The 17,709-nt window shown below is 39.9% G+C and overlaps 1 protein-coding gene across 2 annotated transcripts in view; it reads right to left on the reverse strand.

The window, feature by feature from the left end:
- The window catches only part of DNAH7 (dynein axonemal heavy chain 7), a 607,644-nt gene that overhangs the window by 153,266 nt on the left and 436,669 nt on the right, over positions 1 to 17,709 (reverse strand). For both annotated transcript variants that reach the window (XM_073633106.1, XM_073633105.1), the window contains exons 50-52: positions 16,993 to 17,328; positions 14,769 to 14,895; positions 13,895 to 14,089 (exon numbers count right to left, since the gene is read on the reverse strand). In XM_073633106.1, coding sequence (XP_073489207.1) covers positions 13,895 to 14,089; positions 14,769 to 14,895; positions 16,993 to 17,328 — 658 coding nt within the window. The remainder of the gene's footprint in view (positions 1 to 13,894; positions 14,090 to 14,768; positions 14,896 to 16,992; positions 17,329 to 17,709) is intronic.

Below are 17,709 nucleotides of genomic sequence, written 5' to 3' on the forward strand. Positions count from 1 at the left end.
GGAGGGGAGGAGTTACAAGCAACATAAAGTGTATGTTGCTGCCCTTTTAAAAAAGGGTCTAATTGATCCCTTAACATCTCAACAATGGCATTCAAAAGGTGAAAAAGGCACTGTCTTATAAATCAAAACTTTAGGAACCGCGCATTCGTCTAAGGCTCGCCAGTTCCTAAATGTCTTGTAGGATAATTTCATGGGTCAGATGGTAAACGCACCAACTAGAAACAAAGCGTTACTAGACCTACTGATTACCAACAATACAGATGGATGTGGAAATAAGGGGCAACTTAGGAAACAGCGATCACAGATCAATTAGCTTCAGTACAAATCACACAAATAGAAAACATAAGGGGAATACAAAGACATTGAAAGAGCAAACTTCCCTTAACTACGAACCTTGCTAGAAGATATAAATTGGGATAAAATCTTAGGAACAAAGAACATGGAGGAGAGATGGGTTTGTTTTAAGAGCATATTAAATAAGGGCATTAGCCAGTGCATCCCATTGGGAAATATATTTAAAAGAGTAAACAAAAGTCCTGGATGGCTTAACTCCAATGTAAAAATGCATATAAAAGCAAGGGAGAAGGCCTTTAAAAAATACAAGGCTGAGGGATCGTCATTAACATTCAGACTTTACAAAGAATGCAACAAGAAAAGTAAGGGTGCAATTAGGGCAGCTAAGATAGAACACGAAAGACACATAGTGGAGGAGAGCAAAAAAAAAGATGCCAAGAAATTCTTTAAGTATATAAACAGTAAAAAAAGGGAGGACAGACTATATTGGCCCCATAAAGAATGAGGAAAGAAACCTGGTTACAAAGGATGGGGAGATGGCGAAGGTATTGAATTTATTCTTCTCCTCAGTCTTCACGAGGGGAAATGGGGGGCTTCAGTAACCAAAACTGCAGTGTTTATCCTCATGAAACATCACAGGAAGCACCCTCAACAGAGGACAGAATTAGAAATAGACTTGGAAAATGTAACATTAAGAAGTCAACGGGACCAGATGGCTTGCACCCGAGGGTCATTAGGGAACTCAGTCAAGTAATTGCCAGACCGATGTTCCTAATTTTTACTGATAGTCTACTGACTGGAATGGTACCAGCTGATTGGAGAAAAGCCAATGTAGCACCAAAATACATCCCTGGGAATTACAGACCAGTTAGCCTAACATCAATAATATGTAAGCTCTTGGAGGGGATGATAAGAGACTATATACAAGATTTTAGTAATGAAAACTGTATTTATTAGCAGTAATCAGCATGGATTATGAAGAATCGTTCTTGCCAAACCAATCTATTACCATTCTATGAGGAGGTGAGCTGCCATCTAGATAAAGGAAGGCCCGCAGACATGGTGTATCTAGATTTTGCAAAAAGCATTTGACACAGTTCCCCATAAACGTTTACTGTACAAAGTAAGGTCCACTGGCATGGACCATAGGGTGAGTACATGGATTGAAAACTGGCTACAAGGGCAAGTTCAGAGGGTGGTGATAAATGGGGAGTACTCAGAATAGTCAGGGGTGGGAAGTGGGGTCCCCCAGGGTTCTGTGCTGGGACCAATCCTATTTAATTTGTTCATAAACGACCTGGAGGATGGGGTAAAACAGTTCAATCTATGTATTTGCGGATGACACTAAGCTAAGCAGGGCAATAACTTCTCCACAAGATGTGGAAACCTTGCAAGAAGATCTGAACACATTAATGGGGTGGGCAACTATATGGCAAATGAGGTTTAAATGTGGGAAAATTTAAAATAATGCATTTGGGTGGCAAAAATATGAATGCAATCTACTCACTGGGGGGAGAAACTTTGGGGGAATCAAAAATGGAAAAGGACCATGCAATGGCAATGGCATGCAATGCCAAGCTGCTGCTAACAAAGCAAACAGAATATTGGCATGCATTAAAAAGGGGATTAACTCAAGGGATAAAGCGATAATTCTCTCACTCTACATGACTCTGGTCCGGCCTCACCTGGAGTATGCTGTCCAGTTCTGGGCACCAGTCCTAAAGAAGGATGTATTGAAAATGGGGCGAGTACAGAAAAGGTGAACAAAGCTAATAAAGGGACTGGAGGATATTAGTTATGAAGAAAGGTTAAGAGCACTGAACTTATTCTCTCTGGAGAAGAGACGCTTGAGAGGGGATATGATTTCAATTTACAAATACCATACTGGTGACCCCATAATAGGTATAAAACTTTTCTGTGGAAGGGAGTTTAATAAGACACGTGGCCACTCATTAAAATTAGAACAAAAAAGGTTTAACCTTAGACTGCGTAGAGGGTTCTTTACTGTAAGAGTGGCAAGGATGTGGAATTCATTTCCACAGGCGGTGGTTTCAGCGGGGAGGATCGATAGTTTCAAAGATAAGATAAGATAAGCACCTGAACGACCACAACATACAGGGATATACAATGTAATATTGACATATAATCACACACATAGGTTGGACTTGATGGACTTGTGTCTTTTTTCAACCTCACCTACTATGTATGTAATAAATAAATAAATGCAGCGCTAAGTGTCCTTAACCATGCGTTTTTCTGTGGTTAAACAAACGTATAATCAAACATGCGTTTTCAGTGAGTATATAAACATATAATCAAACATATCACCTTTCATAGGTAATAAGGATGTTCATCCGAAAAAATGTGATGGTGATTCAAAAAATATAAGTGAAAATAAACAACAAATTATAAGTGCAGTGTCTACACACATGAATCATCTAATTAGAATAATATATATCACCCTACATCACAACAGAGTATAGTGGTATATAAAGGAATAAAGTCCATACATAAAAAACTCTAGCGATAACGCTATGCAAACTGTGGCACTGATGAGATCCCGTAGTGATTGTTACATCTGGTGGGCAATCTTCCTGCATACAGATTTCATATAGAAATAGTAAGGTGGATGCGCTTACCAGAAGGGATGGACACTCTCATTGTATCCACCTTACTATTTCTATATGAAATCTGTATGCAGGAAGTTTGCCACAGTGCCACAGTTTGCACAGCGTTATCGCTAGAGTTTTTTATGTATGGACTTTATTCCTTTATATACCACTATACACTGCTGTGATGTAGGGTGATATATATTATTCTAATTAGATGATTCATGTGTGTAGACACTGCACTTATAATTTGTTGTTTATTTTCACTTATATTTTTTGAATCACCATCACATTTTTTCGGATGAACATCCTGATTACCTATGAAAGGTGATATGTTTGATTATATGTTTGTATAATCACTGAAACCGCATGTTTGATTATACGTTTGTTTAACCACAGAAAAACGCATGGTTAATGACACTTACATGACACTAATGGCACAGCGCTGCATTTATTTATTTATCACATTTTGTATACGGTTATCATACTGGTGATGCTGGCTGCTGATTTACACTTTTAAGAGAAAAAATTTTTTTAGTAGCGCAACAATACTTTTCTCTCTTTCTTGTTTATACTATGTATGTAAGTATGTAAACTATGTAATAAAAATAAAGAAAATCTCCCCTCCTGAATTTCCCCATTTTTTTACAGAAAATGGAAAGTGTAACCCATTTGTTATTATTATAAATCAGAAATATAAAGAGAAATGCATGTACTATGTGCCTGCAATACCTACAGAAACCTTAGGTTATGGTCAATGGATTTCTGAGGTACCTAGGATCACAACTAAAATAGTAGAAAACTGAATTTCTTTTATTTACATATTTCACATAAAAACAGTTACACAATTTGAAAATTGCTCCAATAAATCATTCATTCTGCTCAATTTGAGGCTAATAAGCCCCCATTAGTGTCAATCCTAATCCTGTGTTGAAACTGTTAGGGGATCAACAATATTCAATATTCCTTTACATGGTTGCTGGGAAAGTCCAGCTATAGCCTACTCCCTCCCATCTCCCATGCCTCTCTACTGGTCCATGTTCATAGCAGGGCTCAACACGTGGTGAAACTTGAATGAACTCAGAGAAAACAGTGATCACACAGATCTATATTAGATCCAGTGTTTGACTCTCCTCATGGAGTAACAACTTGACAGCAGCAGGTGCTGAGCAAGCATAAAAGATTAACAGTTGTATGCATAGGATAAATGGCTCTATAATATTACGTTATATATATATGGATTAGCTCACACTTCATTATATCCTTTTGCTATGCTCTAGTTTTTTTACTGCAATTGTAATCACTGCCTGCAGCTACATTGTACATCGATACTGCTCTTCTCTCAAAAAAGCAGTGCTTCAACTTAAAGTGTTTATCATGGTAATTCACTTTTTCCCCCTTATGCTTATCTTCAAGAATAGCAATTGAGCCAGGCATATCAACCCCAATGTTTATCAGATGCTGATATAGACAAACAGCTTCTTGAAATGATATGTATTTCTCTTCTGTCAGTGACAGTGCTACCGTTGTCTATTTTCTGCTCATCTAACAATATAATCTCAAAGTTAAAAGTGGATCCGGTAGCTGACTTGCAATCTTGTCAAGGCTCTGTAAGCATCTTTATATTAAGCAATGTTTGCGAGAAATGATGAGGCTGGTATTTTTTTTTCAATTTCTTGCTGATAATTTTAGACATTTTTGGACATGTAGTTCAGTCACGCTAAAGAGAAGCAGCAACTTTTCTACACAAAACTCAGATGACTGCTGATCTAAGACTTTTATTGAGGCAATATATCCAGAGTCAGAGCTAGATAGTACCCATATCAATTTTTAAAGAGATATATAGAGGCCAAATAACAAAAATATACCAACATGTAGGAATAAGACATACTTTATTAATATTTAAACTTTTATAAAGATATTAACATAAAAACGATATTTACATTAAGAATAACTAGACTAGTTTCTCATATCCATCATTTGAAAAGTATTGTATATTGGCACAAACAGTGGGGTAATATGGCGCACTCTGGATATGGCTATATATTACTAAGAGATGGGTATGGGGTAGGGTACTGAACTGGGCAATAAAACAAGTCCATATAAATCAATAATTCCGTGTAGGGAAAACAATATGCTGTCTTTGGAAGGCTGCCAGCTCAATAGTTAGAAGAGACTCTGGAACATAGAAAGGGACAAAAAGCAGCGACTTCTAAGTGTACCAAGTTTACCATTTAATTAATAAAAGTGAACATAAAAACACTCACAAACGAGCGATATTTTCCAGCATTGTGTATATTGTTATCTTCTGCACTGTCCCGGGATGATGCCTGGTGTCAGTGGCTGATGGTAAAGGTCCGTGATCAGGCCGCAATCTGGATAGCTGTATCGGAGATCAGCAGTACACAGCGATGACGTCACTTCCGGGTACAAGGTCAGCGGGCGGTGCTTTTACCCGGGAAGTGTTGTCGTTGCTGCGTATCGCTGATCTCTGGTCGAGCTATCTGGAAGCAGCATCATCCCGGGACAGTGCGGAAGATAACAATATACACAATGCTGGAAAATATTGCTCGTTTGTAAGTGTTTTTATGTTCACTTTTATTAATTAAATAGTAAACTTGCTACACTTAGAAGGTGCTGCTTGTATATTGCACAAGACTGATTGCACAATAATTCTTATATACACTATATTGTCAAAAGTATTGGGACACCAGCCTTTACACACATGAACTTTAATAGCATCTCAGTCTTAGTCTGCAGGTAGTTCAATATTGAGTTGGCTCACCCTTTGCAGCTCTTCTGGGAAGGCTGTCCACAAGGTTTAGGAGTGTGTCTATGGCAGTGTTTGACCATTCTTCCAGAAGCGCATTTCTAACGAATTAGGGTCATTACTCTGTGCAGGCCAGTCAAGTTCCCCACCCCAAACTCGCTCATCCATGTCTTTATGGACCTTGCTTTGTGCACTGGTCCAAATCATTTGGTGGAGGGGGGATTATGGTGTGGGGTTGTTTTTCACTGAAGGGAACTCTTAAGGCGTCAGCATACCAAGAAATTTTGGACAATTTCATGCTCCCAACTTTGAGGGAACAGTTTGGGGATGGTCCCTTCCTGTTCTAACATGACTGCACACCAGTGCACAAAGCAAGGTCCATAAAGACATGGATGAGCAAGTTTGGGGTGGAGGAACTTGACTGGCCTGCACAGAGTCCTGACCTCAACCCAATGGAACACCTTTGGGATGAATTATAGAGGGACTGCGAGCAAGACCTTCTTGTTTTCATCAGTGCCTGACCTCACAAATGCACTTCTGGGAGAATGGTCAAACATTCCCATAGACACACAGACAAACCCTGTGGACAGCCTTCCTAGAAGAGTTGAAGCTGCAAAGGGTGGGCCAACTCAATATTGAACCCTACGGACTAAGACTGGGATGCCATTAAAGTTCATGTGTGGAGCACATTTCCTTGAAAATTAGGTTTTGAAGCTATTAAAACTTAACCCCTTCCTGCCGACCGCACACAAATATGCGGCTTCAGCTGCACGCATCACCTCGGTACTTTTTTTAGAGCAGGCGGTCGGCTTTCTTGGGTAACAACCGATGCGGCCCCTCGGTTGTTATCCCAAGTAGCAGGAGGAGTTGTCCTCCCCCTTCCTCTGCTCACACGGGCTCTCCTGTCACCACCGACTGGCCGGAGACCCAAACGAAGACGGAATTGGCTTCAATCGGGTCTCGGATCTAGTAACCCGGAAGCGATGACATGGCATCACTTCCGGTTTACTTAAGACTTAAAGGCGCCAAATTAAAAAATTGCCAAAATTGGTGTTTTGAATGCTTTTAAGTGCAAAGGAGGGATTTGGGGTCTTATAGACCCCAGATCCCTCCATAAAGAGTACCTGTCACTGCCTATTACTGTCTGAGATGTTTACATTCCTTGTGTCAGCAATAAAAGTGATCAGAAAAAAAGGGACAGTGTAAAAATAAATAAATTAACTAAAATAAATAAGAAAAAAAGAAATAATTTAAAGTGCCCCATCCCCCCGTGCCCGCGCGCAGAAGCAAACACATACGTAAGTCACGCTCGCAAATGTAAACAGTGTTCAAACCACACATGTGAGGTATCGCCGCGTTCGTTAGAGTGAGAGCAATAAAATACTGGCACATTACTCCTCTGTAACGCTAAACTGGTAACCTGTAGAAATTTTTAAAGCGTCGCCTATGGAGATTTTTAAGTACCGTCGTTTGTCGCCATTCCACGAGTGTGCGCAATATTAAAGCAGGACATGTTAGGTATCTTTTTACTCGGTGCAACATCATCTTTCCCATTATATGAAAAAATTGGGCTAACTTTACTGTTTTGTCTTTTTTTTTCATTCATGAAAGTGTATTTCTTCCAAAAAAAATTGAGTTCGAAAGACCGCTGCGCAAATGACATAAAATATTGCAACAATCACCATTTTATTCTCTCTGCTAATATATATATATATATATATATATATATATATATATATATATATATATATATATAATGTTTGGGGTTTCTAAGTAACTTTCTAGCTAAAAATACACTAATGGTAACTTATGTGAGATTAAGCAGCTGGTAAGCTGGCAAACAAAATATGAAATAAATGTAATTTCATGGGAGATACAATATCTTACAAAAGTGAGTACACCCCTCACATTTTTGTAAATATTTTATCATATCTTTTCATGTGACAATGCTGAAGAAATGATACGTTGCTAAAATGTAAAGTAGTGAGTGTACAGCTTGTACAACAGTGTAAATTTGCTGTCCCCCGCAAAATAACTCAACACACAGCCATTAATGTCTAAACCGTTGGCAACAAAAGTGAGTACACCCCTAAGTGAAAATATCTAAATTGGGCACAATTAGCCATTTTCCCTCCCCGGTGTCATGTGACTCGTTAGTGTTAAAAGGTCTCAGGTGTGAATGGGGACCAGGTGTGTTAAGTTTGGTGTTATCGCGCTGACTCTCTCATACTGGTCACTGGAAGTTCAACATGGCACCTCATGGCAAAGAACTCTCTAAGGATTTGAAAAAAGAATTCTTGCTCTACATAAAGATGGCCTAGGCTATAAGAAGATTGCTAAGACCCTGAAACTGAGCGGCAGCACAGTGGCTAAGACCATACAGCGGTTTTAAAGGACAAGTTCCACTCAGAACAGGCTTTGCCATGGTCGACCAAAAAAGTTGAGTGCACGTACTCAGCATCATATCCAGAGGTTGTCTTTGGGAAATAGACGTATGAGTGCTGCCAGCATCGCTGTAGAGGTTGAAGGGGTGGGGGGGGGGTTAGCCTGTCAGTGCTTAGACCAAATGGCACACGCTGCATCAAATTGGTCTGCATTGCTGTTGCCCCAGAAGGAAGCCTCTTCTAAAGATGATGCAAGAGAAAGCCAGCAAATAGTTTGCTGAAGACGAGCAGACTAAGGACGTGGATTAATAGAACCATGTCCTGTGGTCTGATGTGGCCAAGATAAACCTATTTGGTTCAGATGGTGTCAAGCGTGTGTCACTGCAACCAGGTGAGGAGTACAAAGACATGTGTGTCTTGCCTACAGTCAAGCATGGTGGTGGGAGTGTCATGGCCTGGGGCTGCATGAGTGCTGCTGGCACTGGGGAGCTACAGTTCACTGAGGGAACCATGAATGCCAACATGTACTGTGACATACGGAAGCAAAGCAATGACCCCCTCCCTTCAGAGATTGGATCACATGGGAGTATTCCAACATGATAACAACCCCAAACACACCTTCAAAACGGTCACTGCCTTGCTAAAGAAGCTGAAGGTAAAGGTGATGGACTGGCCAAGCATGTCTCCAGACCTAAACCCTATTAAGCATTTGTGGGGCATCCTCAAATGCAAGGTGGAAGAGCACAAGGTCTCTAACATCCACCAGCACCATGATATTGTCATGGAGGAGTGGAAGAGGACTCCAGTAGCAACCTGTGAAGCTCTGGTGAACTCCATGCACAAGGGGGTTAAGGCAGTGCTAAAAAATAATGGTCGCCACACAAAATATTGACACTTTGGTCCCAATTTAGACATTTTCACTTAGGGTGTACACACTTTTGTTGCCAGCAGTTTAGACATTAATGGCTGTGTGCTGAGGTATTTTGAGGGTACAGCAAATTTACACTGTTATACAAGCTGTACACTCACTACTTTACATTGTAGCAAAGTGTCATTTCTTCAGTGTTGTCACATGAAAAGATATAATAAAATATTTACAAAAATGTGAGGGGAGATACTGTATGTAAAAAAGAAGATGATTGTGCGGCTGGGTGAGGGATCACCTCTTCAACACTAGGACCCACATAAATAAGAATGTAGCAAGACATTTTGTTGAACAACATAGATCCAAATATAGAAATAGTTGAGTGTCCAGTTGAAAGAAGTGATTGTTTCTCTCATTTAACCACCTCCCACTCGGCCACTGCACATATAAGGCCGGGTGGGTGCTTCCTCCTTCTGAGTGGACGTTCAGGAACATCCCTCAGAAGGAGGGGGGTCACACGTATGCGTGCCCACGCAGCGGCGTGATCCTGATGCGCTCGTGTCACCGGGACACGGCGCATCTCTGATCGGCAGGAGGGCTCTGTGATTGGCCCTCCTGATCACATGATGGCTGTGTCCAATCACAGCCATCATGTGATGTAAATAGAGAGTTGCTAGGCGATCGGCTCTCCTCACACGGAAGTTGTCAGTGAGGAGAGGAGAGTGGATCGCTGCAGCTGGCCGGTGATCAGTGAGTATGAGCTGTTTTTTTAAGTTTTTTAGACACTGATCACCGGCCCAGTGTCCCCACACATGTCTCCATAGTGTCCCCACACAATGTCCCCAAAATAGTGTCCCCAAAACACTATCACCACAAACATGTCCCCACACAGTAAAAACACCTGTCCCCCCACATATGTAACAGTAAAATCATATGTCCCAATTATCATCTGCACACAAACAGTCAGGTCCATAAATATTGGGACATCGACACAATTCTAATCTTTTTGGCTCTATACACCACCACAATGGATTTGAAATGAAACGAACAAGATGTGCTTTAACTCCAGACTTTCAGCTTTAATATGAGGTTATTTACATCCAAATCAGGTATAGGAATTACAACAGTTTGTATATGTGCCTCCCACTTTTTAAGGGACCAAAAGTAATGGGACAGATTAACAATCATCCATCAAACTTTCACTTTTTAATACTTGGTTGCAAATCCTTTGCAGTCAATTACAGCCTGAAGTCTGGAACGCATAGACATCACCAGACGCTGGGTTTCATCCCCGGTGATGCTCTGCCAGGCCTCTACTGCAACTGTCTTCAGTTCCTGCTTGTTCTTGGAGCATTATCCCTTCAGTTTTGTCTTTAGCAAGTGAAATGCATGCTCAATGGGATTCAGGTCAGGTGATTGACTTGGCCATTGCATAACATTTCACTTCTTTCCCTTAAAAAACTCTTTGGTTGCTTTCGCAGTATGCTTCGGGTCATTGTCCATCTGCACTGTATAGCGCCGTCCAATGAGTTCTGAAGCATTTTGCTGAATATGAGCAGATAATATTGCCCGAAACACTTCAGAATTAATCCTTCTGCTTTTGTCAGCAGTCACATCATCAATAAATACAAGAGAACCAGTTCCATTGGTAGCCATACATGCCCACGCCATGACACTACCACCACCATGCTTCACTGATGAGGTGGTATGCTTTAGATCATGAGCAGTTCCTTTCCTTCTCCATACTCTTCTCTTCCCATCACTCTGGTACAAGTTGATCTTGGCCTCATTTGTCCATAGGATGTTGTTCCAGAACTGTGAATGCTTTTTTAGATGTTGTTTGGCAAACTCTAATCTGGCCTTCCTGTTTTTGAGGCTCACCAATGGTTTACATCTTGTGGTGAACCCTCTGTATGCACTCTGGTGAAGTCTTCTCTTGATTGTTGACTTTGACACACATACACCTACCTCCTGGAGAGTGTTCTTGATCTGGCCAACTGTTGTGAAGGGTGTTTTCTTCACCAGGGAAAGAATTCTTCTGTCATCCACCACAGTTGTTTGCCATGGTCTTCCGGGTCTTTTGGTGTTGCTGAGCTCACCGGTGCGTTGTTTTTTTTTAAGGATGTTCCAAATAGTTGATTTGGCCACACCTAATGTTTTTGCTATCTCTCTGGTGGGTTTGTTTTGTTTTTTCAGCCTAATGATGGCTTGCTTCACTGATAGTGACAGCTCTTTGGATCTCATATTGAGAGTTGACAGCAACAGATTCCAAATGCAAATAGCACACTTGAAATGAACTCTGGACTTTTTATCTGCTCCTTGTAAATGGGATAATGAGTGAATAACACACACTTGGCCATGGAACAGCTGAGCAGCCAATTGTCCCATTACTTTTGGTCCCTTAAAAAGTGTGAGGCACATATACAAACTGTTGTAATTCCTACACCGTTCACCTTATTTGGATGTAAATACCCTCAAATTAAAGCAGAAAGTCTGCAGTTAAAGCACATCTTGTTCGCTTCATTTCAAATCCATTGTGATGGTGTATAGAACCAAAAAGATTAGAATTGTGTCGATATTCCAATATTTATGGACCTAACTGTATGTCCGTGATCATCTGCGCACATCTGTACATGATCATCTGCGTACATATGTCCGTGATCACACAAACCAATTATTATACACTTAACGGGATTTTTTTTACCAAAGACATGTAGCAGAATACATTTTGGTGTAAATTTATGACAAAATTAATTTTTTTCGGATTTCTTTTAAAATAGAAAGTAGAAAATATTGGGGTTTTTTTTCAAACTTTCCTCTCTTTTTTTGCTTATATCACAAAAAATAAAAAAACTGAGTCATGAATAAATACCACCAAAAGAAAGCTCTATTTGTGTGAAAAAAAATAATAAAAATGTCATTTGGGTACAGTGTTGCATGCTGAAAGATATAAATTGGCCTGGAAGGAAGGGGGTGAAAGTGTCCAGTATTGAAGTGGTTAAGTAGATGAGTGGTATTCTTGCTATTTAAGTTAAATATTCGTATTTCTAAGGGAATTACTTTTGAGTGGGATGTGACTCACTGCTATGAATAGTATATCCACTCCCTTTTCCCGTTTTTCTTTTTTACCTTAACATCTTCCCCTCTCCACCCCCCCTTTCTTCTTCCCACCTTTCCCCTTCCCACCTTTCCCTTTCTCTTCCCCTCCCCCGCCTATTTTTTTCTGTTCTTGCCCCTTATAGTCTACAGGTCTATATTTAGAGACAATTTAATTCAAATTAATTTCTGTCTGAAAGGGGTTTGGAGCCCACTAGTAAATGATTTTAAATAGAACAGTACAAGTTTGGTCTGCATTTTTCAAATATAGAGGAGTGGGTTTTTTTATTGAGAAATTGCCTATTGTTACTGGTTAATATTGTAAGAAGAAGAAACATTATGAACTTTTATTTCATATTCTAAAAATTATGCTCAATGGAGTGTTTGTACTTGATTTTATAGTATCTATATAAAGGCAATAAAACATCTGCCGATATGAACTGGAAGTAGTCATAATGGTTCATACATATTGAGCCTTCTATATTGTGATTTTTTTGTACATCTCTTTAAAAAGCTGATGTGTTTAACTGGTTAGTATTTTTTTTTAAAAATTTCCCCTGACCCTCCATTAACTCTGTGACAAAAGCCAAGTAAACACTATCAGTTTTTTTCAGCCCAGCGAGCTGAAAGAAAAAAAAACTGAAGAGCTCGGAAGGAGATCCTGTACTAGCAATTCAATGTTAGTACAGCGATCTCCCTGCTGAGCTATTGTGTTCTGATAGGGGGGCGGCCTGGCTGAGAGCGCTAATTGAATGTCCACTGGCAGACCCTTTTCAGTCATGCCTCTTCAACAGGCAGAAGCTGGACGTTCAGCCACCTTCTATCAGACACTGCCTGCCGTACACAGTGGCCGAGTGTCAGACGGTTTCCGACAAATATTTGGCCTGTGTGTGTATGGGGCTTAAGCTTGGAAGGGTGAAACACATTAGAAGGGTAGTCTCAAGGTGGGAACTTGCTAAATATATTATCTGTCTGAACAAAGATTGTTGGGAAAAATTATGGAATGCAGCCCCTTGTCTTTACATTAGACTTTAGGTATTACAACTTATATGTTATTAGTTGCAAGGAAATCATTTATTCATTTGTGTAATAATATTATTGATTTTGCCTTTACTACCTCACGTGATAAAGCATTTAGCTCTGAAAAAGATTTCCTTCCTAAACTGATGGAAAGCCTGCTTTTTCATTTGTGCAGCCAATGTCCCCATATAATTAAGCAGCCTCAAGGCACTTTAGCCGCCAGTGTCCATCTGGGTCTTCAGAAGAGATGGGTCTTGAGCTTCTTCCTGAAGGCCAGATGGTTTGGGATCCAAAGCTTGTTGGCTAAACCTTTTAACTGGCCTTGGATAAATCTAGAGGTGTTAACCAAGCTGACTCTAGGATCTTTTTTATCTGGAAACTGACAAAAACTTTTTCTTTCATTCCAAGGATGATTTTCCATCATTTTTTTTTCTTCACCATATGAAATATCTGAATGTTTTTCTGATGAAAAAGTAAAATGCTAGTTTTTCCAATCTTCATTTGGAGACGTTTTTAGAAAATGCGACTTCAAACAGTACCACAGTACATGAATACTTTGCAAGACTGATTTCAACATGGCTTGTATTAATTGAACAAATATTAGGGTATGTAATGCTAATATTTGAGAAATAATGAGCACTTCTGATCCTTATAAGCACACAAACAATATCCATGTTGGTAATGGACAGGGTGCAGTAGACCTTGTCACCTTCTAAAGGATGAATAACAAATATATTTGAAAAACGCACCTTAGGAAGAAAACTTACATTTGCACCTATGTTTTCAAAATTATTGCTTCTTGGAAATTCTACAGTGTACACTACAACTATATTCTAATGTAAAGGTCTTCACTTACCAAACTATCATATACAGCTTTCCAACCATCTTTAAGCCTCATAAATTCCTTGCGAATGCCTTTAAATCTCAGTAGGGAATCCAAACGGCATATTTCATCCCAGGACTTTTGGGGTAGCCAGGTACATGGATTGGAATGTGGATTGTCCAGCCCTATGCCTCCTGTCAGCAAAAACATCCATTCTTCCTCATCAACCTAGAACAATGACATTGCTGTCTTAAGAGACCTTTCAGAATGTACAATATATAATAAGATTATGGGCCAGACCATTTAACCTAAGACTATACACTTCTATACTGTGAAGTGCATGGTAGTATCAGCCAACTGAAACATTGTGCAGGAAAGGCACGGTCTATGCACGTTTCTTACACCGCATGTGAACATGCTGCCCTTGCAATTAATTGTTAATGGCACCCCAAACGCATCTTACAATACAAGGTGGCCACCAAACTACATAATACTGTAGTACCATACAATTTGGTGCAGCACAATTTGAAAAACAAGTACAAGCTCTACTTTTCATTTTCTAGTATGTTTGGCAGCCCATTGAAATAAATGGGCTGTCAAAATCAGAAAATGCGGGACCATGTGTGTTTGAACCGGCCCCTAAAGTGACTCAATCAAAACTGGAAAACAAAGCTGGTGACAGGTATAAGGTGCAGGCACCAAGCAATTTTCAGTACCCTGCTCTGCACAAATGCTTAGTTCTACTGATTAGGCTAAAACCTCCTGATAGTGCTAAAGTTTGCCTTTCCATCTCATTTTGTTTTACAGATTATCTGTTATTATTTGGGGCGCCATCAAATTTTTGTTCTGGATACATAAAGATTTATAAAAGGCAAATGCTTTTACTAAAGGTTCAAACAGTTCTTACCAGTTTTTCATGCTTAAGAAGATTTACTGTTAAACCAAATGAAAAAAGAAGCTTGTCCTTTTCAAAAAGTGAACGGCACACATTTGCATATAGTGAGTACGTGAAGTGATCTTTGAGAATCTGAAGCCTTAAAAACAAACAAAATAATGACAAATGTACATAGGTCTTAAAAACACGGAAGCTCTGAAAGCACCTGAATGACTAATACAGTTAACATTTTATCAATAAATGCGGTTTTCACTAATTAAACAACAGTAAACATTCAAAAGCAAAACACAAAACAAAAAAACAAGATAAATATGTAATACAAATGTGTAATTATACAAAACCTATACATTAAAGCAGAGCTCCACCCAAAAGGGCAAGCTCTGCTTATCTGCCTCCTCCCCCCTCCGCTGCCACATTTGGCACCTTTTGGGGGGGAAGTAAGTACCTGGTTTTGACAGGTACCCACTCCCACTTTTGGCTCAGTTCATCGTGGTGCATGTGCAGTAGGGAACCGACTGTGGAGCATCAAGGCAGCAGCATGCAAGAGACAGTTCAAGAATCTGCCCGGGTGAGGACACCGCTGGATGCCTGGACAGGTAAGTACCCTAATAGTAAAAGTCAGCGGCTACAGTATTTGTAGCTGCTGACATAAATTTTTTTTGGGGGGGGAACTGCACTTTAAGAATAGTGATTGCTCAATAGTAACTGGCCAGCATAGTAAGAGTGTCAGTTTCATAGAAATTGCTATGACTTATGCCCCGTACACACGGTCGGACTTTGTTCGGACATTCCGACAAAAAAATCCTAGGATTTTTTCCGACGGATGTTGGCTCAAACTTGTCTTGCATACACACGGTCACACAAAGTTGTCGGAAAATCCGATCGTTCTAAACACGGTGACGTAAAACACGTACGTTGGGACTATAAACGGGGCAGTGGCCAATAGCTTTCATCTCTTTATTTATTCTGAGCATGCGGATTTGTGTACACACGATCGGAATTTCCGACAACGGATTTTGTTGTCGGAAAATTTTATAGCCTGCTCTCAAACTTTGTGTGTCGGAAAATCCGATGGAAAATGTGTGATGGAGCCCACACACGGTCGGAATTTCCGACAACAAGGTCCTATCACACATTTTCCGTCAGAAAATCCGACCGTGTGTACGGGGCATTACAGTCTTGCTAGTGGGTAACTGCAAGTTTTGGCTTACATATCCTTAACTATAGAATCTAGAAACACCAAGTAAATGAAAGTAATTTTAACTTTGCTCAATTATTGATTGGGATGCAATGTGGATGTGTAATACACCATAATTGAGTTAATCCATTAAAACTGGAATAAAGGTAATAAACACAAAACTGCCAGCAGCAAGCAATCAGGTTTCACATTTAATTTTCCTGGAAAAGTAAGACAACTTTTCATTGGTAATAATCGGCAACAACTTAACAACTTCAGTCCTGTGCTGGGGGGGTTGGTTTGTGCTGGGGGGTGGACCTATGCTGGGGGGTGTCTGTGCAGAGGGGTCTGTACTGGGGGAGTCAGTTTGTGCTTGGGGGGGGGGTCGCCTTGTGTTGAGGGGTCCGTGCTTGGGGGGAGTGTTTCTGATCTGAGAGGTCTGTACTACAGGGGTCTGTTTGTGCTGGGTGGACCGATCTGTCCTGAGGGGTCTGTGGTCTGTGTTGAGGTGGTTGATCTGTGCTGAGGGATCTGTGTTGAGGTGGTTGATCTGTCTTGAGGGGTCTGTGTTGAGGTGGTTGATCTGTCCTGAGGGGTCTGTGTTGATGTGGTTGATCTGTCCTGAGGGGTCTGTGTTGAGGTGGTTGATCTGTCCTGAGGGGTCTGTGTTGATGTGGTTGATCTGTCCTGAGGGGTCTGTGTTGAGGTGGTTGATCTGTGCTGATGGGGAGGGGGAAGGGTCTGTACTGAGCAGTCTGTGTGTGTGTGTGTGTGGGGGGGGGTTTGACAAGAGTCACTGAGATGAAAACAAAGAATAAGGGCTTATGCTGACTTTCAAATGCTCAATTTTCTATTTGAACACACTCATATGTGTTTGAATGGCAAAGCAGTGTGTGAGAAGAAAAGTCTGTGTATGACCTTCCTTTGACATTTGACCACACACATATCTGCCATCAGCAACATAGAAGGACATAAGGAGCCTTGTTTCCTGCCTTAACTCTCCATGAATAAAGACCCACTGTTTATATACAAAAAATAAATGTTTGTAAAATAGCCTACCTTGTCTGCAAATGTTCTGATCTCTCTGAGTTATCTATAGACATTACAAAAAGGTTAATAAACCAAGTAAGAGAATACTGGTACATGGGCTCAATGTTGGCTAGGTCAGCAATGGAAAAAAAGAGAATTGAGGAATGGATGGAGATTGGGCGATAGCCCATTCTTGTTGCATCAATCTTCTTTTCTGTTGCCTCTGCCACAGCTTGCTTCTCAGAAATTTCATTTGCCAAGGCCTTGGAGGAAGACAATATTTTAATGGCAGTTTCATCTTCTAATATGTTTCCTTCTGAAGATGAAAGCACTTCTAAAATCTTATCTTCAATTTCTTTTAACTGCCTGGAAGTATAAGAAAAAGAATGCATAACAAACAAGATTTTAGTGTTGAAAATAGCAGGTTTTAAAAGTTTACTGTGTGCCATCAACTAAATGATGAATTAAATGACTGAATTTTTTAATGATTAAATGGTTTCAAAATTATTTTTTTATTTAGAACGTATAATATATGGTTCCAGCATCAAACACTTCATGCTAATTCATGCACATAATAATTTATGGCAAATTTTTAAAATGATAATTTACTCATTAATACATTTCATTCTTATACTTAAATATCACAGGGATGTGAAATTGTTATTCATTCACATGAAATAGTTATTAGCTATTGCAAAGTTTTATTTCTCATGAATCTGTTTTTTTTTTATATATATATATATATAT

Source organism: Aquarana catesbeiana, linkage group LG06 (assembly GCF_042186555.1).
Source record: "Aquarana catesbeiana isolate 2022-GZ linkage group LG06, ASM4218655v1, whole genome shotgun sequence".
NCBI lineage: Eukaryota > Metazoa > Chordata > Amphibia > Anura > Ranidae > Aquarana > Aquarana catesbeiana.